The 24866-nt window shown below is 36.5% G+C and overlaps 3 protein-coding genes across 11 annotated transcripts; 2 read left to right on the top strand and 1 right to left on the bottom strand.

Moving 5' to 3' along the window:
• The first annotated feature begins 1124 nt into the window (after window positions 1–1124).
• Window positions 1125–5313, top strand: LOC111781201 (protein SCARECROW). Its single transcript, XM_023661669.2, has 2 exons — window positions 1125–3756; window positions 4644–5313. The coding sequence occupies exons 1-2, from the start codon at window positions 1667–1669 to the stop codon at window positions 5107–5109; spliced, it is 2556 nt and encodes an 851-aa protein (XP_023517437.2). The 5' UTR covers window positions 1125–1666; the 3' UTR covers window positions 5110–5313.
• Window positions 5314–7427: 2114 nt separating this feature from the next.
• LOC111781570 (putative galacturonosyltransferase 7) lies at window positions 7428–15875 on the bottom strand. 9 transcript variants are annotated; one of them, XM_087120180.1, is made up of 9 exons: window positions 15348–15875; window positions 14702–14733; window positions 14391–14450; window positions 11401–11476; window positions 11150–11313; window positions 10764–11062; window positions 9309–9666; window positions 8706–9227; window positions 7428–8242 (listed from the first exon to the last, which is right to left on the bottom strand). In XM_087120180.1, the coding sequence occupies exons 1-9, from the start codon at window positions 15508–15510 to the stop codon at window positions 7961–7963; spliced, it is 1956 nt and encodes a 651-aa protein (XP_086976306.1). In that variant the 5' UTR covers window positions 15511–15875; the 3' UTR covers window positions 7428–7960. The 9 variants fall into 9 exon arrangements, with proteins under 9 accessions (XP_086976306.1, XP_086976307.1, XP_086976305.1 ...); XM_087120181.1 differs by having other exon boundaries at window positions 11150–11304; window positions 14702–14736; window positions 15348–15874; XM_087120179.1 differs by having other exon boundaries at window positions 14702–14736; window positions 15348–15874.
• A 4263-nt stretch (window positions 15876–20138) lies between these two features.
• On the top strand, window positions 20139–21749 carry LOC111782162 (E3 ubiquitin-protein ligase PUB22). Its single transcript, XM_087120275.1, has 2 exons — window positions 20139–20611; window positions 20912–21749. The coding sequence occupies exons 1-2, from the start codon at window positions 20139–20141 to the stop codon at window positions 21696–21698; spliced, it is 1260 nt and encodes a 419-aa protein (XP_086976401.1). The 3' UTR covers window positions 21699–21749.
• Window positions 21750–24866: the final 3117 nt, after the last annotated feature.

The following is a 24866-nucleotide window of genomic DNA, read 5'->3' on the forward strand; positions in this document are numbered from 1 at the left end:
TTTAATATATATATATATATATATATATATATATATATATATATATATATATATATATTTGAAAATTATAAATAATTTTGGTGGTTTCCATTTCCCCATATATTTGACTTTTAAATTATTTGTTTCAATCCTACCTTTTTACCTTTTTGCTCAAACCTTTTCCAACTTACATGGGGATTTACCAATGCACTTTTGCTTCCCCTTTTTCAATGTTTTTACTTTTTTTTTTTCTTCCAAATTTTAAATTAAAAATAATTTTTTACTGTCTATTTGAAACGATACTATACTAAAAGCTGACGGGTGACAAGAGCAAAGACGATAAACAACGAGATACCACAGTGGAGAGAGGAGAAGCGACAATGGGACTGAAAGATTGAATCTTTTAGGGTTCGTGTCAATTTATTTTTTTAATTATATTTTTAAATATGATAGGTAATATTTTTAATTTTTTTTTGTTGAAATAAATATTAATTCGAAAAAAACACGTATAATATATTAAATTAAAATTTTATTTCATGAATTTTTAGCTATTTGTCTACCGATTTTAACTTATTTGATTTATTATAACACAATATTAAAAATTTTAAAAATTAATCAACATCATATTTAAATTTATATTTAATAGAATTATTAATTTTTTTAATAATAGATATATTAAATAAAATTAAAAATAATATATAAAATTTATAATTCTCCTCTATAAATAATCTGAGTCCAGCTGTCCCTTAATTGGATAAATTTAATATCAATCTCAATTGGATGGATGGGCCAGGAATTTAATCTCAATCTTAATGGGATAAATCTCTCTACACTCCCTCCACTATTCCCACCTAGTTCGAGGTGGGTCTCAATCTTAATGGGATAAATCTCTCTATACTCCCTTCACTATTCCCACCTGGTTCGAGGTGGGTCACTATTCCCACCTGGTTCGAGGTGGGTCCACGTAGTTTTTAATATCTCAGATTAAATAAACATCTCTAATTCAATTTTAACAAGTTATTTATCCGATTGGATAGTTTTTATCTATAATGTGAACATTTAATTATTTACAAATTTAATCTAAAATGAAGGGGTTAAAATATTTTTGTACCCGGTAAATATTTATAAAGAAAAAAATAGAAAAAAAAAAATAAAAAAAGATTTATTATATTTCCACACTATAAAATGGATAAATGGACAAGTCAATAAATTTTGGAAGGCAGCAATGGAACAATGGCGGGTCGATTGTGTTCCTCCATTTCCGCCATGGATGCGACAGTGAAGAAGCTCTGCTCAAACTGTAATGTGAAGAAGAAGAAAGAAGAAGGAATCTATCTCTCTCCTCTTCCATTTTAATACTGTTTTCTTTTCAGTTCCTGATCTTCTCGATTTCGCACAACGATTTTCTTTTCAAAAAGCCACCTCTCAGATGCATCCAAAATCCATGGCTTCCGCGTACTTCGCATTATTAAAAAGCATGAAGGCATAGGGGCTCGTGTTCTTGCTCGAGAGAGAGAAGAGGAATCCTCTAGTTTCTGTCCAAATCTTCGTGCCGTTTTCTGTTTGGATTTCGCTTCTGTTTCCAAATCTTACAAATCTGCGTTAATGGTAGCCATTACTCCGGCTACCTCCTTCTCCTTTATGAAGAACACCGATCGTCGCCATTGCCATATCTTCTCTACCTCCAATGGCGACTTACGCTTTGCTTGGCGACTCCACTGTCCGCGTTAATGGCGGTTTCGATGACGGTTCTCTGACCAGCAACTCGACGAACAGCAACGGCAGCGAAGAACTTAATCAACAGACTGTTCAAGTTCCGGTTCAGGTTTCTCAACCGCCGCCGCGATTACCGCCTGGAAAAATGGTGCGGAAGAGAATCGCGTCGGAGATAGAGATCGAAGAACTCGACGGCGGAGGCGGCGGTACCGCCGCCGTTCATCCACGGTTTTGTCGGCGGAGTTTGGCTTCCGATCGTCCTTTTGCAGGTGGAGAAAATAAGACGAATGAGAATGTGGATAACTATTGTTCTTCTTCAAACCCTAGCCATGGCGCTAACCACTCCACTGTGCATAATTTAACAGCTCTGACGTCAGTTGTGGTCGCAGGGTCAAATTTATCAAATCCTCCGTCTGGTTCTGATGCTACGGCTTCTTCCACTACCTCCAACGTCTCGTCTCTTATTGACAGTACGCTTCCCGTTCTTCGTCCTCAGCCCCACCATCGCCATTTGCAGAATCCTGCAGTCTGTGGTTTTTCTGGTTTACCTTTGTTCCCACCCGAATCGAATCACCACCACCACCACAACAAGTTAAGTACTCGCAATAATCCTTTCCCCATTCCTAATCCATGTCAGGTTGTTCTTCATAATCCTCCAACTTCTACAACGACCTCCATTATCGCCGCCGCTTCTACTCCGATGGATGATTCCTCCGCCACTGCTTGGATCGACGGTATTATCAAGGATTTAATCCACAGCTCCACTGCCGTATCCATTCCTCAGCTTATTCAGAACGTTCGTGATATTATCTACCCTTGTAACCCCAATCTTGCGAACCTTCTTGAGTTTCGTCTTCGTACTTTGACAGAACCTAACGTTCCTAACTTCGCCGCTGAGGATCAGCGTGTTAGGAAATCGCCCTTGCCGTCACCAGCGCCGGTGGGCGGCTTGGGGCTGCAGCAGAGGCAGTTCAATCAAGAACATGAGCAAGAACAGGATTGTTCTGGGTTGAAGCTTAATCTCGATTCTTCTCTGCATAATCTTCCTAATTTCTCCTCTCAGCCTCCGTTTCATGACCCATACCTCCACTGGGGAGCCACTCATACCCCAGCCCCCACTCCCTCCGTCGCCACAACCGGCGGCGAGGTTCCCGGTCATCAACTTAATCTCTCTTCTGTTCCACATTCATCACTTATTCCTCTAAACCATATCCCTTCTAAGCCACAGCCAGAACAGCCAAACTCCTGTCCGGTCAATTTGAAGGCAGCGGCGGCGGCGGCCGCACAGCCATCGCCCTCGCCGCCGACGAGTAATGATCCTTCAACGACTGCGTTACTGATTAGAGAGATAAAAGAGGAGATGAGGCAACAGAAGAGAGACGAAGAAGGGTTACACCTCTTGACTTTGCTTCTTCAATGTGCAGAAGCCGTTTCTGCCGATAATTTAGAAGAAGCCAATAAGATGCTACTGGAAATCTCGGAGTTGTCGACGCCCTTCGGTACATCGGCGCAAAGAGTGGCGGCGTATTTCTCAGAAGCAATGTCGGCGAGGCTTGTGAGCTCATGTTTAGGCATATACGCCGCTTTGCCGCCGACGTTATTGCCCCATACACACAGCCAGAAGATAGCCTCAGCCTTTCAAGTCTTCAATGGCATAAGCCCATTTGTCAAATTCTCACACTTCACAGCCAATCAAGCCATTCAAGAAGCCTTCGAAAGGGAAGAGAGAGTTCACATCATAGATCTAGACATCATGCAAGGCCTTCAATGGCCAGGCCTCTTCCACATCTTGGCGTCTCGGCCGGGTGGGCCGCCCTATGTCCGCCTCACTGGGCTGGGGACCTCTCAGGAAGTTCTTGAGGCCACTGGCAAACGCCTCACTGAATTCGCCGAGAAGCTTGGCCTTCCGTTTGATTTCTTTCCTGTTGCAGATAAAATTGGCAATCTGGACTTGGAGAGGCTCAACGTGAGCCAAAGAGAAGCCGTTGCCGTCCATTGGATGCAGCATTCTCTTTACGAAGTCACTGGTTCTGATTCCAATACGCTATGGCTTCTGCAGAGGTATTACTAACTTACACAAACCTTCAAGCTTTTCGTTTGATCTTCTTCTTTGATGGGTTTCCCTGTTAATTACTTTATCATAAGCATGTGTTAGGAATAAACATGGATTAAGAATCACCGCTCTCCACATGATATTGTCGAAATATTATCTACTTTGAGCATAAGCTTTCATGATTTTGATTTTGATTTTCTTTACTTATAAACCTATAATCATTCTCTTAATTAGCCGAGGTGGGACACCCCACCAATAATCCTCAATAATTCTTCTCTCGAACAAAGTATACTGTAGAGCCTCCTTTGAGACCTATGGAGCCCTCAAACAGCCTCCCCTTACTTTGAGCCTCGACTCCTTTCTCTGTAGCCCTCGAACAAAGTACACCATTTATTCGCCATTTGATTCACTTTTTAACCACACCATCGAGGCTCACAATTCGTTGTTTGACATTTGAGAATTCTAGTTAAAGTCACGACTCTGATGTCATGTTTGGAATCACGACTCTCGTATGATATTGCCCACTTTGAATATAAGCTTTTATAGTTTTGTTTTTGGTTTTCTCAAAATGTCTCGTATAGTATTCCTTTCTTATAAACTCATGATATGTAAGACTCCCCACCAGCAACCCTCACCCAGTGATTCTTAGTCTTACACTTTACCTCCATTAACGCCTTGCTTTGTTTCAAAATGATGGATAGTCTTCAACAGTTTAAATCAAGCAAAAAGTTGACTGACTAATTCAATGTTATCTCTGTGCAATGCACCGGAAAAAGCTGCACTCTCTCTCATCTCATATTTGATATTTTCACTGAATAGACCATTCATTTGTTTACATGTTGCTGATAAGTACATACTAAGAAACATTGCTATCTCTGTCTTAAACTGATACCAGATTGGCTCCAAAAGTGGTGACGGTGGTCGAACAAGATCTGAGCCACACAGGCTCCTTCTTGGGAAGATTCGTAGAGGCCATTCATTACTATTCAGCACTGTTCGACTCTTTGGGTGTCAGCTATGGCGAAGATAGTGAAGAGAGGCACTTAGTGGAGCAGCTACTGTTATCAAGGGAGATCAGAAACGTGCTGGCCGTCGGAGGACCGTCGAGGAGCGGCGAAGTGAAGTTCCAAAACTGGAGAGAAAAGCTGCAACAATCTGGGTTTAAGGGCATTTCTCTGGCCGGTAATGCTGCAACTCAGGCCACTCTCCTCCTCGGAATGTTCCCTTCCGATGGGTATACGCTTGTGGAAGACAATGGGACTTTGAAACTTGGGTGGAAGGATCTATGCTTGCTGACAGCGTCGGCTTGGAAGCCGCCGTTTCATCACCATGCTGCCGGCAACCACATTCCCAGGTACTGACATTTTTCCATTTTTGATTCTATATAGTGTTGTTGATTTTGTTTGATAATATCGTCATAATCATTATCATCATTATTCCCTTATTTTTATGGCTTTTTTTTTAACATTCTTCTTCCTCTTCTTCTTGTTTCAACCCTTTTTCCCATGTCCAATGTATACCAAATTATCTGTGCCTTTTGAATAATGAACTTTCTGTTTCTAACTCATTATAATATCGACTGAAAAATTAATATTTTGTTTTCATTACTTTTAAATTCAATAAATGTAAAGTACAGACATTAGGAGTACCGGAAGAAGTTGATTATTGTTGAGCCATCTTTGTTATTAAAGTCAAACTTTCAACTTTTTTGATTGGGAAAATAATACTTTAACCAACTTAATCATATTTGGATACTCGTAAAAAAATAACTTGGAAATAGGATTACAATGGTATGATATTGTCCACTTTAAGCATAAGCCCTCATGATTTTGCTTTGGGCTTCCTTAAAAAGTCTCGTACAAATGAAGGTAGTATTCCTTGATTATAAACCCATGAACATTCTTTAAATTAGTAATGTGTTTTATGAATATTTTGATATTTGAGTTTTATGAGATTTTAGTCTGACAACTCAATCCAATAAAAGTTGGGTTATGAACTCTATTCAGGTTGCTCGGGTAATTAACTCAACCGATCCGAAATTTTGGGTTAGTCTGAAAGACTTCCCCACCCCAACCGAACTCATGTACATCTGTAATAGGCATGAATATGAAAGTAAACTTGTAATTTAACAAAACTCATAATCTATATCGTTCACAAGTTTACCGAAAGAATGTATGGGGAAGGCAAACGGGTAATTACAAAAAAAAACGTGAATCTAAATTGGAAAATGTAAGGTCTTGTCTAGAGAAAGGGTTGGTAAGATGAGAGGGCAAATTGTTGGAAAAAAGTATGTGTGTTTATGTATTTGTATGTGGTTTGGGTTATGAGCAGACAAGAAATGGAGTATGGTTGATAATAGGGAAACTCATTTGTTCACCTACTCCCACCATATCCAACTACTCAATAATGGAGTACACATATGGCCCTCATTTGTACTACTAGGATTATCGACACCTTCTTAAGGTAGACCAAACGACAACTTCGACCCTGTTGTCTAACTAAATTGAGACATAGTTGTAGTTCTCGTAATAGACATATGAGAAAACATTCAAGTTTTTGAGTTTAGGGCATGTTTCTTTTTTTTTTTTCTTTTTTCGAAGAGATAAACATGTTCGATAAACTATCTTATTTCTTATTTTTAATTTTTTTTCATAAATATTTTTACTAAATAGGTAAATTCTAACGTACTAAAAAAAAATATTAGAGTTTAGAGGAGAGAAACTCAATTTTTATTTTCTTTTCATACTTCCTTACCATTTTTTTTCCTTCACTTTTTGTTGATTTCTGTCTCTTCCCTTTTTTTTTTTTTTAATATTTTATTATTATATATATTTTTCCCTTTTCATTAAAAAACCTTTGGTTATTATTTTCTCTTATTTTCCGTCCATTTTGGTAGAATTTTAATTTTTTAAATTAAATGAATAAATTAATTAATAAGATATTTCATGTTTACCACTAAAAATGTTTCCTCTTTTTTTTTTTTTTTCTTTTTTGAAATATATGCCTTGGTAAAGAAAAAAATAAAACATGCTATAAAAATGGTCATGTTGTAGGGACACGAGAATGTCAAAACCATTAAATTTTAAATTCGAACTTCAAATTTTTGTCAAAATTCTAGACATAATGCGTTACAAACTAATTTTTTTTATAAAAAAAAAAATAATATTTAAAATTTTAAATTTATTGACAATACAGACGAAAATTAGATATTTGAATGAAATCCAAAATATATAGATCAAAACTCATATTTTAGAATGATAGAATAATTTTACACTTAACAACTTCAGAATTTGTGGTACCATAAGAAATTTACCACAATATACATAGGAATGATACAACAAAATGTACATGCCTAGTTCTAAAAAAAAAACATTTAAAAAAGTTACAATCATCCCACTTTTAAGAAATCATTGAAAAAAAAGAACATTTTTAACATAAAAGTTAATATATCATCTTTTTTGAGCCTAACGAAAATAGAAAGATTTGAATCTCTAATCTCTTAGTTGAATACCTTAACGAATGACATACGTTTAGAATGACAAAATTTAATACCTGGCCTAGAAGCGAGAAGCGAGAAGCGAGAAGTAGTGATATCGGCTGATTGTCGCTGCCACAACGTCCAATGTATATCGTTATAGCTGCACAATCAAAGTAAAGAAAACAATACTCACAGGCAAAGTGCCTCAAGATAACTCTATTATGAAATTGAATACGAATTGTCAAAAAAATTATAGTTTCACTAGAATCATCAGAACCTAATCTAACTATATGTATTTATATCTTAATATGAGTGACATCAACAGACAAATAATCTTGTTCTCATTGACTTGAACAGTTAAAAATCCAAGCCAATCCTGCTGCTGGGTGAACATAATTGGTACCCTTTGTGCATCTCCTTTGCCTTATTTGCCACACTTTCCAACTCAGATTCTCATTCAACAAATCAACTACCAGACAGACAAAACAGAAAAATCTATATCCCTTTCTCTTCTTCTTCAACTCCCAATAAAAACTCATGATATCAGAAGCCACCACAAGCAAACACAAGCAAACTTGATATGGATGAAGCTAAAAATGAGTTCTCTGTTGGGAGCTTATCAGTTGAGAGCAAGCAATCCCATTTGCCAACGAAAATTATACTTCATGGAGTTGAGCTCCAGATTTCATGGAAGGAACCTATGTAGTAGACGGTGTGGTAGAATCATCAACTTATTATGGATTTATGTTACACTTACTCAAGAACAGGTCTTCTCTGTCTAGAAATTTCTTCCAGTGACCTTTGTATTTTGGGATGCCCAACTCCAGCCAAGGTTTCAAATAACCATTATAATGTAATGTAGCAGCTTTTTCAATGTCTTGGACATTAACCTTGTAGTCATGACCTAATCCATAAACAGACCATGAATTATCAAGAGCGTAGACCTGGCCCTGAAAGGTAAGCAAGCTTGCACGCAATGCAGCAGCATCCGTTGATTTTTCCTGCTTGCTCAGCTTCTGTTCAATAATGGTTATGAAGGCAAAGGAAGTGTCAGATAATCTGATGGTTCAAAGCTCAAATTTCAAATTTATCCTTGATCAATCACCAAAAGTATTGGAGTCAAACTGAAAAACATCGAGTATTACGCATGAAAACAAAAGATAACAGCTAACATATATCATAGAAAAGACACGACAATCATAAAATAGGCCCTAAGGTATTGCAATACAACGTATTATAAACATCTGCAGTGGAAGATCCATGATCAAGAAGATTAGCTCTAATTGAATATTAGGACCATTGATTTAAATATACACTGAGAATTTGAGGAAAAATTCTTGATTTATTTTTTGGTGTGTGTGAGAGGGTGAGCGAGCTGATGCAAGCAAGCAAGCATGTTTATGCACTCAATTGTAAATATCTAGAATTGTACAATTAAGCATCTTCACAAATTAGCACAGGTAATGAGATGGGACTTACCTCACTGACCAAACCACGGAAAATTTGAGAAAGATCAAGCTCTCTCCACTTCGCCAGATCAATTACGTTCAGTCCGGACATCCAAGTGCAATCATCTTGATTGTAACTATGCTCACCAAGAAAACTTTTCATCTCACCCAACCTCACATGACAGGACTGAGCAGCACCATTAACTTTTCCTCCCATGTCAAGGCTCCACAAGGCTGATAGGTCTCGCTGGACAACAACATCATCCTCCAGAACCACAACTTTATCCAGGTTCTTGAATATTTCAGGGAGAAGATAGTGCAGATGTGAAAACATTGACATGTATTCTGTCCTAGAGTGAGTTAAAGTGCGAAATGAAATACGGAACTCTTGAGGCAATACAAAAGTTGCATTTTCTTCATCATGAAGCTTAAGATGATCAACGTTCAATACTTCAACAGTTGCGTCCTTATAATTATTCCTCAAAAACCAGAGTTTCATGGCAAAGTAATTCTGTCCATCAGTCAATACATGAAAAACCTGATTTCCACTTTCCTAGAACATCAAAGACTATCAGTGTCACTTTAAGAAGTAATGGAAACATACGAGTTGGAAGTGCATAAACATTTAACTCACTTTTGCATGTGAAACTGTTGAGTTGATAACCACTGATGATGCAAGTATATTCTTCGAGAATATTATATAATGGTACAAAGTGGGATCTGCATATTTCTCGGCCTGAGAGAGCTCCAAATTGGTTGAATCAGTCCTAAAATATTCGACAGTTAGCTGCATAGACAAGCAATGCAGGCTCTTTGGCATGGTCTGAACAGCTAGTTGGAAGAGAAAGGCACTCTGTTTCATGTGAAAACTGGCTTCATCCTCAGTCATATCATATATTTGTCGCAACTTTTTGTCCACATTATTACAGTCCAAAGGGAATGATTTAGCTTTGACTATTGCAGCTTCCATATTCAGCGACTTTTTCTCTATCCTGATTAAGAAATTGAAGACGTGGAAAATTTTCCAGGGCAGAAATGTAAGAATTTCTTCACCGAAGATTCAATCAACTAAAAGGGAAAAAAAAGGTGTCATAAAGTGAAGCAACTAGATACTATAGAGGCTAAATGTTCTATAATATGCTCATAGCTTTAATTAGTTTGCATAATATATAGAATTTTCATCTCCTTAAATATCTGAAAGCATGTAATAAGCAGACAAGCTAGTAGCTTTCAGGAAATAATAGTACGCTACTTCCCAACCTCACGTTACAAAGCTTTCCAATATAAAATTAAGAGATTAAGGTGATAAAAAAGATTAATAATATTCCTATCTATTTCCTATCAAAGTAGCCTTAAACCATTGGCATGAGTCTAAGAGAAGCATCAACAAGTTCATTTAACACAGTGTTAGTGATATATCTGATGCTTCAGCTAACTCTTTTTGGATAAGAGTGGCTCAGGCTAGCTTCAAGGATAAATAACCCAAAATTTAAAGACCCATCCAAAAAGAAGCTGGAGTTATAAACTATATTCAGCAAATTTGTCTAGATGCACCAATATTATCACTTGGATAGCCCAAAATTGTCATATAGCCAAACTGCAGCCGTAATTAACAAGCATTAGCAAATAATAAAAGAAATAGACTTCCCTAGCCAATGGAAAATTTCAAAATCTTGAAAATACTAATATAGCATTAACTTTTGCACTTCCCTAAAGGGCTTGGTGTTTCCTCGTTGTTTGATCACAAGATAAAGAACAATTCAGTTCTAATGCGACATGAACATGGTCACACTGCATGAACAACATTGTTAAAAGCATTTCCTATGGGCTATGAGGAGAGAGAAAATAATAGGACACATAATGACGAAGGAATTAAGGACAGAGTTTTGATTTTGCTAAAACTCCACTGCTTGTCTAGGTGTTCACTTTATAAATCTCTCAGCAGTTGAAATTCTCTTGTAATTAACAGAGGGAGGGGTAGTGTCATGCAGTTTCCTCTTTTGGCGAATCTTAGGTTTGGATACTGAGTTATAACTTTTCAATTTTCATCTTTTTCATCAATAAAATCATAAACACGACCACAACTTACTGTAGTGGAAGATCACGATCTGTGGTTGATTCACTCAAGACACGTTCCAGCTCTTGAATATTTTGCTTCAGTTCTTGAGTTAACTTGCCTTGTTTTGGAAGTTTTGCAATGCTAGGATAGTACGCTCGAGCAACAAAAAGCTGATCCTTCAATTTCTTTATCATAGAATCTTTAATAACTTCTCTATTTTCCTCTCGCCAAATACAATAGCTCCCAAACTTCCATTCACATGGTTTTCCACTTTCGTCCATGGCAATCATGCGATGGGTAGCCTGAACTTTGCCATCAACTTTGGTACCCTGGAAAGGCATATAAAAATTAACCACAAAACCACTTGAAATCCAGAAGCAGTATATAAGTTACACCACAGACTAATACATTCATACATTTTCATGGGTATGCGTTGGAAGAGCGTCAACTTTTGGAGGTTTCTCTTCAACTTTTGGAGGTTTCTCTTCAACTTTTGGAGGTTTCTCTTCAACTTTTGGAGGCTTCTCCTCAACTTTTGGAGGCTTCTCCTCAACTTTTGGAGGTTGTAAACCTGTAGATTCTTCAAACAATATTATTTAAGCTTAAAATTATGCCAGACAAAGAAATATTGTCGAAAACTTGCTTGAAAGAATTCGTTCAACCAAACCTTTTGTTTCCCGACTCTCATCTATGAAACCTTCAACTTCCTTCTTAGGTTCAATGGCATTGGGCTGAAATACGTCCTGACAATGCAGACCAAAGGCAATTCAAAACAACCACCCTAGAACTATTTTTAAACACCAAAATGGCGAGACCCTTTATCATAAGAATTAATCTTAAACATCAATTACATAAGAGACTATAAAATCATATACATCGAAGTGACAATACATTATTAATGTTTAAGATTGAGATAAATATTAATAAAAGATAAAATCAACAAATGGATATATAGCATATACACATATTTATATGTGTGTGTGTGTGTATGCATGGAAAAAAAATCAGAAAAAGAAACCATTAAATATGACAGCTGAAGCCCAAGCCTGCTGCTACTAACTATTATTTTATTGGTGAATGATATAGAGTGGACACTGCCGGTTTAAATAAAACTGGAATCCGTTAACCAATTAGGAAAAGAATCTAACACTATGATCTACCTGACCAAGCCAATATAGCAGTTAACTAATTACATGTTTTCTGGTGGAATGTGGCTCTTCCTATCAATATGAGAACTTTCCTATCAACTATCCTGGTGGGACACCCCCTCAAAGAGGAAAAGGAAATTCTATGGCTAAACATCGTGAAAGCTGTCTCATGAACCATATGGTTGGAGAGAAACAACCACTCTTTCAATGAAAATACGCTGCCTTCAATAGATATTTGGATAAGATTTTTCCAAATGTTTTTATCTTGGCAGAAATGAAAACATCCATTTCTATCTTTTTCTTAATTCGGTGGTATTTTTGTAACTTCCTCTTGCATGGAGATGCCTGCATTCCCCGTTCCCCCACCCCCAATATTTAATCATATAAACGAAATATTCCTGAATAAAAAAAAGTACATAATATACCAAAAATATATTTCCTAAACAATTAAAGTAGATACAAACTTTCATCATGATAATAAATATCGGAATAGTTAGAGACAGTTTTCTCTGAGAAACTCATCAGTTATATAATAGTCCTAGCAGTATTCATGTCTTCAACTTCTGGACCAAATATTTTCGAAGTTTTAGTTTGTTTCATAAGTACCTTTCAGACTATCAAAAGGACCAAGTTCTCACATTCCCTTTAGTCTATCATCAAAAGGACCAAGTTCTCGCCTTAGGATGGTTAGTAAATGCGCTCTTCACTTGGTGCATTAGCCGCATAAACCTCCTAAATTCCACCAATCCCCAAATTCCCAGTCTCTCTCCATTTATAGCCGATCCACCAAACAAACTACCAAAGTAGTAATAGAAGTGCCACCCCTAATCTTCCTAAGATAACCTGCTAATATTACATTGCCCTCAGAAGCACACCTTCTCCACACTCATAAAATATGACGAAATTCCCACATTCCCTTCTTTTCTTGCGCCTATCTAGTCGCACTCCACCTTTGCTTGAGATCACCTGATCTCTTCTAGATGGGTTTACATGTTGATCTAGCCTGTTCTACCTGTAATTTTTCACATGTGATGATTCTTTTTCCGCTTCAACCAAATCTTGATTTGCCTTCCTCCTCTAACTTCTATTCTTTCATCGCTCTTATTTGGTTGTTTATTTCTTCAAACGAATTCTTCCATTCATCTTTAGATTCTAAGAGTTCCGAATTCCCTCGAGTCCTTTGCAACTTCGCTAACAACATTTGCATAAACTTCCATTCCATCTTTCCCTCCTGTTGAGAAGCCGATGGAACAAATCTGTTCCACTCCCTTTCACAAATGTTACAGATGCCTTACAACCTTTACCCACAAAATTAAGCTCATCTAAGTCCATGCCAGCAAAGCAACTGGATAATATTTCCTTCACTTGTTGCATCAAAACCCCAAGAAAATTCAAAATACTGCAGATCCAGCACTTCGTACTAAACAAGCAATGGAACAACAAATGACCTTGAATCTTCTCTGCAGCCCTATAAAGAACGCACAATTTGGTTTAAGAGCTGTACTTCAGTTTTTTTTTTCCTTTTTTCCTGAATCCTTTCAGTAATACTCATCTCATGGCAGTTGGGTCATAAGAAGAAATTTATTTTCTTCTCCCCTGTCTTTCCAAACAGCCAAGGAGGACCCTTTTACTGTATTGGTGACTGTTTGTTTTCAATGAGTGGTTCAACAGAGAAAAACCCTATTTAGTACTTAAAGCAAGTCCTATAGTTTGTACAATTTCACCTCTGGAGGTGCTACCTTTGAAAAGAATACATAAAAGAGAGACTTAAAACCAATCAATTCTTCCCAGAGGACAACAAATTACCCGATAAGGATGGGAGAAAGCTCAATACAGAAAAAGGAACAAAAAACTTGTAAGTTGGTTCACATAACACAAGGAAAAAAAATGGTACAATAAACGGTGGAGAAGTAGATTCATTTCATAAGAATGGCCTCTAATGTGAAGAATAGCCATTTGAATCATGCTCTAAAATGTCTGGGCTTATGCAAAATCTAATGTAATCAAGTCCCTTCCCTGAACTTCTTATTCTGTGAGCTTCATCTATCTCTGAAAGATTTTGAAGCCTTATAGGGAAAACGGAAAAAGAAAAATTAACAAACCAAGGAATTAACCATTAGAAAAGGTAAGAGCTCGGAGTAGCAAAACAGCAAACAGAAGAGATAGAGCTCTGCAAACTGTAGAGGAACTTGGCTTTCAGCTCAGCTAATCAATTGCACAATTATTCAAAAGTTTAACTGTGCCATACTCATACTAAGAAAAAATCATAATTTCAAAGCCTTCACTTTGGGTAATATATTACAAGCATTTTGATGAAATATATCTAAAATACTATCCCCAAATGATATGTGTCACAATGTATTCATTTACATGCCAACCGTGTACATCCATCACTCGTCCAAGTACAACATTTATAACAAATAAATAAATTATAAGAACTGACCAAGCACTATCCATAACTGATGCAAGAAAAAAACCAACATGCAAGAACTAAGAAAAATTATTAGACCTTTGGAAGCGTTGGTCCCAATTTTCTGATTATGTCATCTACATGACTAGGTTGAAACCCCTGCCATAAAAATGTTCATGGAAACTAAAATAGCTGGACAGTAGAAGTACACTAAATAATGGAGAACGATCTAATCCATTAAGATTTCCTTCTTCCTGCATCGAATCAACTAAAATCATTTTTCAAAACATTTTCTTACATCACCGTAAATATACAGAATGATATCAAAAACTGGGAAATTTACAAAACCAATCATGCTTATAGTATGAGTTTTGAAACCAAATGTCGCAAAGACAAATATTAGTCCTTACAGGTTTTGAACTTTGCGAGTCAGATGCATATCCTGCTGAAGAACCAAAAAAAAATTGTGTTAGAAAAACACTTTTCTTAATAAAATATGTACTAGTAGTGGAGAAAATGCTGTTCATGAAAAGTAGGAACTGAGAAAGGGAAATATTGCCAAGCCCGACTACGTTGTGATTATTAATAGAGATGTTATCGAAAAATAGAACAGGCAGATGAAAGATTACAGAAGAGGGAAGAGGCCTGAATTCCTTCCTATCCTAATTCACGCGGCATTCATCTTAGAAAATCCCGAAGAAGGGAATCAAAATGGAGGGAGAAAGAGACACTTCAACAAGAAACGGTGAACGGAATAAAATTGAAGAGCTAGGCCATATACGATGCAAATAACACTAAAGATGCAAGAAAATCGATTCGAAACATTATCGAATTTAAAATCAAACGAACCAAATACAGGGCAAAACAGATGCGGGACGCGAGATCTACAGAGCATTAAACAAAGAGAATAGAAAGTGTGCAAGATGTGACAAGCCCAACTGAGACAGTAAAAGCTACGAACAGATCCGATCCATTAACATCAGATTCAACACAGCCAAGGATCAATTCGATTGAAAAGAAAAAAAAAAAAAAAAAACAAACAAACAAACATGTTACCCGTAGTGTGAAAGCCATTGTAGAGACCGAGCAAAAACACGAGAGGCACAAGCATTGAGAGGAAAACGAGGCCAAGAACTCCGATCACGAGTCCTTTCCATCGCCTCTTCGCCGGAAATCCATAAGCAGAAGCTCCACTCCCTCCGCCACCGCCGCCCTTCATCTCCGTCACACTACCGTCTGTCAACTATATATCGATAATGTATAATCTTCCTCTTCCAAAATCAGCCCCCTGAACCGTCGGCAATTTTCCTGTTCGTATCAAATTGATTTTCGCTGAATCTCCGCCAGAGTTGAAGCAGAGACGTAATTCAGATATAGATCATGAAATACGAACAGTTCATCAAAGATTGAGGAAAGGGAACACTGTTGTGGAGTAATCCGAAGGCATTAACCGCTGTTGTTGTTGAAGGTAGAATCAGGAATGGGTTCCGTTTTCATCTCTCTCGTTCCATCGCTCACAGCAATGGATGGATCAGATACAAATTCCTCGAAGTGGGTTCGGCAAATGAAAGACCAGTGGCGAGTGGGAAGGACTTGAACCGGCTCAATTCTGGTTTTTTTTTTTTTTTTTTTTTTGGTTTATTTTACACCCTAATATATATATATATATATATATATATATATATATATATATATTATTTTTTTACTTTATTTTTTTATTTTCTTATTTTATATTAATAATAATAATAATATTTTTTTTTTTTTACCAAATCGGATAAATATTTAGATTTTTCTTTTTATGTGTAATAAATAGGGATATTAGTAAGTTAGTTATATCATATTAGGACTTTTTTTTTTTAACAGTTTTTAAATAAAATTTTATTAAATTTATTTTTAATAAAAGTAAAATGTTAGTTCGTAAAAATATATGTTTATTTATTTTCAAACGTTCAGTTAAGAGTCACAATCGTATTTTTTCAACTGTGTGGGGTCGTCATCTTAACACACTCACAATCAACCTCAGGTAAAATCCAAACTCCATATATATTTTTTGCTTGACTTTCTGGTTTTATCAGACATTGGGCTCTTAGCCAAATGGACAACTCGACCCAATTGGGCGAGATTTGTCTTAGCGAAATGGACAACTCAACCCAACCCAATCCAACCCTTCTATTTTTGGGTTCAGTCCGGTTGTTAATTTTTTTTAATCATTTAAATATATATATATATATATAAACAAATTCATAATACATATTACATTAATAATTAAAATCTCATAAAATTCAAATATCAAGTATTTACTTACTGTGCATCATTAACGGTACAAACGTTAAACCTTTTTTTTAAAAAAAAAAAATAGCCCGGTGAGTTGGATTGAATTGTAATCCTATTTTCGAGTTAGTTGGGTTGATATGACCGAAAAATGTCAACCCACAAATCGAAGCAAATTTTTTATTTTTCAAAAATTTAATCCAACCTACACGGAAAAAAAAAACATAACCTAAGTCAACGTTTATGGTTTAAGCCGAGAGCTTATGTTCAAAGTGGACAATATCATATCATTCTGAAAGTCCATTATTTCTATTACAAAATCGGGTCACACCTACATACGGTTGACCCACCTCAGCTTGGCTCTACTCAATTTGAGGTAGATATTTGGATCGTTATGCTCTACAACTTTATTTGTTTCTTGCTTGTTACACAACATAATTTGCTCGATCTTCCAATAAGTCTGTTCCACGTCCCTTCAAGCTTGCTTATCCATCAACAAAACACAACTAAATGACGTCCAAGTCAGTTGGATGAAAGGAATGAACCTCACTTAAGCATTCCTCGAGTTGATGTTGACTTGGCTCAAATTGACTTGAAACCCTTCTTGTCAGGTCGATTTTTTCTTCTTTGACAACATCGAGCTTCATAAACACATTTGACCTCTTGATCGAGAGTATATATCTGTACTTTTTTTTTAGAGTGACAAATTGAACTATCGACTTTTAAATGTTTAAACGAGCATATATCTCAACTAGTTGAGTTATGCTCAAATTGGTGACGTAAAACTTTACAACACGAGAAGACAATCAATTTACATTTATCCCGGCCACACTTATCATACATTACTTTTAAGTGATTTAATGATAAAATAGCATAATAAATGTAATAAATGATATCATAATATAAACCTAATGAATGAAATTAATGACATTAGAAAATGATGTTATTAATCACTAATAATCATCCCTAGCCTAGACCATGCATTAAAGTTTTCTAGCCATTTTTTTAAATGAAGCTTTATTGTTTAATTACTACATTAAAAACATTTAACTTTTTTTTCTTTTTCTAATCACTTTTATGTTAGTTCAAGCTCGGTTCGATTCAACGGTTTTCTCAATTCAGATTAGTTTTTATCACGTTCGAGTATGTTAGTTTTTCTTCGATGATCTTTCGATTCAGAGTTCTTGTGGACATTTTGGGTAAAATTCAAGAATCGTGAGTTCGTTATTTTTATAAATATACTATAACAATCGAAGCCCACCGTTAGCAAATATTGTTCGCTTTGGCCCGTTACGTATCGCAGGATTAGGTTCAGGAAGAAATATACTGTAACAGCTCAAGCCCAAGCCTACCGTTAGTAGATATTGTCCGCTTTGGCCCGTTACGTATCACAGTCAACCTTATGGTTCATTTTCCTCTTCATCTGATGTGGGATCTCACAATCCATCTTCCTTGGGAGCCCAGCGTCCTTTGCGGCACACTGTCTGGTGTCTGGCTCTAATACCATTTGTAACAGTCAAGACTCACTGCTAGCAGATATTGTTCGTTTTGGCCAATTACGTAACATTGTCAACCTCACGGTTTTAAAATGCGTCTTCTAGAGAGAGGTTTCCACACCTTTATAAAGAATGTTTCATTCCCCTCTCCAATCGATATGGAATCTCAAATTAACAAAAGTCAAACCCTCACAAGCATAAGTTTATAACTCACTCAGGGTTAAGGTCGAGTCACATATGATCATTATATAAAATATTAATTTTTTCAATTAACGAGAGATTATAAAACTTTTTTTAGTATCCGTCTTTCTCATTCTCTTTGCGAATTTATTCCAATCAAACCCAATTAATATCCCAACCAATAAAATCAATCTTATTTTAAAATTTGTGACGTTTGTTTTTATTGTTAATTTAATTCTTAATTTTTCTTATAATCTTTTGGTCTAATTTCACCCTTAGAAACAAAAAGATAGACATAATTTACAATGATTATGTTCTCCGTCTCCATTCAATTCTTGTCTGCACATTCTTATTAGGTTGAAGATGATACTATATTTTTGTTTATGAAATATTATTAAATATATTACGATGTTTTATATTTTTAATTATGTATTAAAAAAATTATTTGAAAATAAATATAGAGAAAATTTTAGATCGATCTCAGTAAATTCTAGAAAAATAAATAAATAAATAAATTTACAAAAAAAAAATGAAAATTGAAATACTTCAATGGGTTTTGATTTGTTCGTCGAATTAAAAAAATAAAAAATAAATAATGAATTTATTTATTTATTTATTTATTTATTTAGTGAGCAAGTTAAATAAGGCAGCTAAAAAACAATAAATTACGTCAGCTGTTTTTCCGCCGTTTTTATTGAAATTAAAGGGAAAAGAAGGGGATTTATTAACTAATAGATTAACATAATAAATAATAATAATAATAAAATAAATAACAATTTAAATAAAGTCAACATAAAACCTATTGATAAATAATAATAATAATAGATATCAATTTAAATAAAGTCAACATAAAACCTAGTCCAATATTATTATTATTAAGACATTATAAAACGTAGTCAAATGTTATTAGTCAACACATTACTAACCAATCTTCCCTTAATGAAATGTATTATTAACAACAAAATAATTCGAATATTTTTATGAATTTCTTTATTTTATTTTTTATAATACCGTCACGATATCAACTATTTCATACAATTCAAACTTCAACGTTTAGACGTTAATTACGGATTTTGTTTAATTTAACAATATGAGTAATTAAAGATTTAAACTTTTGACTTTTAGATCAACAATATCATGTCTTAATTAATTTAATTGCATGTATTTTAGCTGAACAAATTATTAAGTACGATTGTTGTCATAGTCAAGATAATATTATTTCGATCCCGGGAATGAATTCACTGTCGTATAGCTGACCGGCGATTACTAGCGATTCTGGCTTCATGTAGGCGAATTGCAGCATACACTCCGAACTGAAGATGAGTTTTTGGAGTTAGCTCACCTTCGCGGGATCACGACCCTTTGTCCAGGCCATAAGGGGCATGATGACTTGACGTCATCCTCGTCTTTCTCCAGCTTATCACCGACAGTCTGCTCAGGGTTCCAACCTCAACGGTTGGCAACTAAACATGAGGGTTGCGCTCGTTGCGGGACTTAACCCAACACCTTATGGCATGAGCTGACGATAGCCATGCACCACCTATGTCTGCGTTCCCGAAGGCACCCCTCTCTTTCAAGAGAATTCGCAGCATGCCAAGCTCGGGTAAAGTTCTTCACTTTGCATCGAGTTAAACGAGTGATTCTCATGGACGAGAAATGATTAGGTAATATGCATCACGTGATTCTCACGTGCATTCATGCTATTTTGACCAAAATGTAGGCTTTTGACCATGTAGATAACTTTGAGCCGCAATACCATTCTTTCATATTCAAAACTAACCAAGTTGACTTTTTACCACTTTGAATGGTCAACCCAATAGGGCAAGAATCTAAATAAGAACCATTCCTTCTTTCTCTACAAACTTCCAAATCATTCTCTCTCTTTCTCTCTCATCAATCTATGGCAGAAATTGATCCTCCTCCCTTCTTCCTTTGTCCCATCTCCTTGCAAATTATGAAAGATCCCGTCACGGTCGCCTCCGGCATAACCTACGATCGGGAGAACATCGAGAGATGGTTGTTTTCCGATAAACACACAACGTGTCCGGTCACACAGGTGGTCTTGTCGGACTTTGATACCACTCCCAATAATACTCTCTCTCGATTGATTCAAGCTTGGTGCACTGTCAACAACAGGGTCGAGAGGATTCCGACACCAAAGCCTCCAGTCGACAAGAAGCAAGTCGTCAAGATTCTTGCAGACGTGAAGCTGTCTCCTTTCTCTCAACAGAATTGTTTGCGACGACTCGGGTCCATCGCATCGGCAAACGAGATGAATAAACGTTGCATGGAAGCTGCTGGAGCTGTGGAGTTCTTGGTTGGAGTTGTGTGTAATTCAATTACCATAGAGTCGAGCTTTCAAGGTACTTCTAAATTACAAATTTTAAATAGGACGTTCTTGAGTTGGATCAAAATATATTTTTTAAACCCAGTTAAAAATCACTTTTAACTCGAGTTCGAAAATAAATAATAAAAAATAATCCTAAAAAAAATAAATATGTATATAATTATATTATAAATAAAAATGTATTTTTTTAAAATTAATAAATAAATTTAAGTGGATTCGGTTTCAATTTTTATTTATTTATACGAGAAAATATAAATTTATAATTTCTTGAGAATTTATTAAAACTATTTACTTAATTGAACACTAAATTAAAATATTGTTGACACAGATTTCGCGTTTGACGATCCGTTAGCGAATTTGGGCGATGAGGCTTTAAGCATTCTTTACAAACTTCAAATCTCTGAATCCGGCCTCAAGTTTCTTGTCGCCAACAATGGCGGCATCTTCGTGAAAACCCTAACAAAATTCTTACAAAACGGCACTTATGGCTCCCGAGCGTATGCAACAATGCTTCTTCAATCGATGTTCGAAGTCGCCGATGAGATTCAGATTCGCACTCTAAATCTTGAATTCTTCGTCGAAATCGTCCAAATTCTGAAGGATCAGATCTCGAAACAGGCCTCCAAATCGGCATTGAAATTGCTAATCGGACTCTGTTCGAGTTTCAGAAACAGAGTAAATGCGGTTCAAGCCGGTGCGGTTCCGGTTCTGATCGATCTCCTCCTGGATCTCGATTCGTCGGAGAAGCGTTTGTGCGAGATGATTCTCGTGGCGCTTGATCTGCTCTGCGGCTGTGCTGACGGCAGAGAGGAGCTATTGAACCACGCGGCGGGGATCGCCGTCGTGTCGAAGAAGATTCTCAGAGTTTCGTCGCTTGGAAGCGAGAAGGCCGTCGGAATTTTGTGCTCTATTGCGAGATTCTCGGCGAGCCAATCCGTCGTTCAGGAAATGGCGCGGATCGGAGTTGTGGTGAAGCTCTGTTTTCTGCTTCAAGTCGTCGGCGCCGGAGCGAAAGCGAAAGAGAAGGCGAAAGAGATTCTAAAGCTTCATGGTCGAACATGGCGGAATTCTTCATGTTTTCCTTCGAGTTTGCGACCTTCTTATCCATTTTAGGGTTTGTTTGTTTGTTTTTTTTTTTTTTTTTTTTTTTTTTTGCCCAAAACTTCATTTCTTTCAAAGTGCATATAGTTAGAGCTGATTGAAATTCGATGATTTAAGTTAAAAAATTTGTATATATTTTTTTTTGTGTAAATAATTTGTTGAATAGTATAATTTAAGTAATTCCATACTAACTCGATGACGTTACTATAGACATACCAATACTAATTCTGGTACATACCAATACTAATTCTGGTACATAAAACCAAAAGCGATTCCTGACGGCTTTTGCACCTGCTTCTCCTCAAAGGAGACCAATTTATTTCTTGTGGGACTTTGTAATCTAGGACCTCCTTCCAAATATCTTATCCGCGATTCCTCTTGGTTTTTCGGGACGGCCCCGAAGAAGTGAGGAATATCATCCACGCGAAATTGGGATCCATGAATTCAAGAGATTCATGAACTAATTTTTCGTGACAATTCTCAACGGATAGTGTTAAGAAAACAAATTTATAGAACTAATACGACTTTAAGCATAGCTTAGGGGTCGAGTAGGTTTCAATCCCCTCCCTTTCATTTGTTGTTCTCAAAGTTGGTTCAACGAAAGTAATGAAAATGAAAGAAAAAATATTGGTTAAAGGTTTATATGGGTAATTTAAAGTAGAGTAACGGAGAATAAGAGTTAGAATGCAGAATTACCAGTGTTAGCGGTTGGGAAATTGATAGAGGAAATGTTAGCTATTGGGATAATTCGAGCGTTTTCCTATTGCAGTAGTAGAAGAACTCCCGGATGAGTTGAATGGATCCTTCTTTTATTCAAAAACTTATATGAAATTTGGTTACCTCTCAATTTGCAACGGCCCAAGTCTACTGGTAGTGGATATTGTCCTCTTTGGCCTTTCCCTTTCGGGCTTCCCCTTTTTAAAACGCGTATACTCGGGAGAGGTTTTCACAGCCTTTTAAAGAAATGTTTTTTTCTTCTCACCAACCACTGTGAGATCTCACAATCCACCCCCTCTTTGGGGCTCAACATCCTCGCTGACACTTGTTCCCTTCTCCAGATGTGAGACCCCCCAATCCGCCCTTTTTCAGGGTTTAGTGTCCTTGCTTGCACATCGCCTCGTGTTCATACCCCTTTGGGGCTCAGCCGCCTCGCTGACACATCGCCCTGTGTCTGGCTCTGATATCTTTTGTAATGGCCCAAGCCCACTGCTAACATATATTGTCTTCTTTGGATTTTTCCTTTCGAATTTTCCCTCAAGAGTTTTTAAATGAGTCTACTAGGGAGAGGTTTCCACACGTTTATAAAAAATGTTTTGTTCTCTTCCCAACCGATATGGGATCTCACAATCCACCCATTTCAATAGATCTTTATATGCTTTCATCTTAGATAGGTCTTTACTACTTCAAGTTGTGTCAACACAGGGGTGTATGACTGTTCATTAAAATCATGTCTACATTCGCGCCAGAGCTAAAATGTCTCAAAATGTACTATAAGGGGATATGACTAATCGTCACTTCTTCCTACCCGGGTTATATACTATCAAAGTCATTGTCTATCGCTTTTAGCTTATAACATTGTTTTCTTTCCAACGTTTTCTAAACCATTTCTTTCAAGCGTGACTCGAGGCTCAAGAATACGTCGATGTTGTCCGCAAAGTCTAAATTTCTCACGGCTGACTTGTTCATTGGATTAGAACAAGTTCGGAACTTTTAATGATTTAATTTTAAAGTTGCATTTGGTTGAAATTAGGACATATAAACATTACAAAAGTCTTGGCAAAAGTAAAATCTGTAATGAATTTTGTTATGGGCTGATCATCTGTGAGCCCATATGCTTGAGCCCACCTAAGCCCTTTAGGCTCACATATCCTAAAAAAAAAAGCACCCTCGAAGGCTCGTTTGGTTGGGTCGAGGCATGCGACCGACTACCCAAAGGATAACATAGCCACCGAGCCAGCCTAGGAACCATGTCGAGGTGTGTGGCAACTCCCTCGTCATCGTCCCTTGATCACTTTATGATATTAATAACTATATCGATCTGCCCTGGTGACTAGATTCTATTATAGTGTTTGCCTCATACATTCTAATGCTTAAAGCCGAACAAAAATTTGAAGTTAGGCGAACTATTTTAATATATAACCGAGCATATCTCAAGTAATTTTGTTCTTCGATCTCTATATGTAAGAATATATAGTTTTCGAGGCGGCTAACGAGTAATTAGTAACTTCGGCCAAGGCCAACCAAGTAAATGATCTTACTGTTGAAATTAGGTCAACCAAGTAACTTCGTCACGATATCATGCAAGTTTTTCCTTTTCTAAGGCGTCCAGTGACGTGTAATGCGTTGTGCCAGACCAAGTTAGGCCCAGAGGTACGTATACGAGCCCACCTGGTGGGTCCACGTACACGTATGTGGGTAGTGTGTGGAGAAAGAGCATAAGGTCATGTTATGGTCTCTATCATGTTATGTGTGTGATAGCATTACTAACCTCAACAGTGGAGTGATTTACTGAGTATTTCTTAAAATAATTAAGTCACGTGCTACCCTTTAAAGCATGCACGTAATAACGTAATAACGTCACTAATTTAGGGTAAGAAAATTAAGGGCGTAACATACATCCTCGGAAAATTTTCAAGAGGTCACCAACATATAATTGATCCAAATAAAGCACGTTTAACCTTAGAGTTCTTGTAATTGAGTCATCGAGAAGGAATGTGCACTTCGTTAGTATTGGTAGTAACTTTTCTTAGTTATCCTATTCTCATGATCGCTCACGTTCAGATATGGTCTTCGGTTCATTCATGTACTCCCTTCTTTACTCGGGTGTCACATTTATGTTCCCGAACGGTAAGCGAACAATATAAAAAGCGATATTGGTTGTTGAGCGTTTTTTTGTTTTACCTCCACATCTCTGCTCGTTTTGTCACGACTTTCTCGATAGTGTCTTGCTAAGAGAGCGTTTATCTCCCTCTTAACGAGTGTTACGTGAAGGGTTATATGCTTTCCTTTTCTTTCATGCCCAAATCGCTCCTGATATTTTCATATAAGGTAATAAGGAATAGAAATTTGTCGTAACGTGACTTTTCTTGTGTTTGAATTGAATTAGCGGGTAGATACAATGAAAAACGAGGGTGAGAAGAATCCTTTCAGTAACGCTCTTATTTTGTATTTATTGTTCTT

Source organism: Cucurbita pepo, chromosome 19, assembly GCF_057944985.1.
Source record: "Cucurbita pepo subsp. pepo isolate OVF chromosome 19, ASM5794498v1, whole genome shotgun sequence".
In the NCBI taxonomy this organism is placed as follows: Eukaryota; Viridiplantae; Streptophyta; class Magnoliopsida; order Cucurbitales; family Cucurbitaceae; genus Cucurbita; species Cucurbita pepo.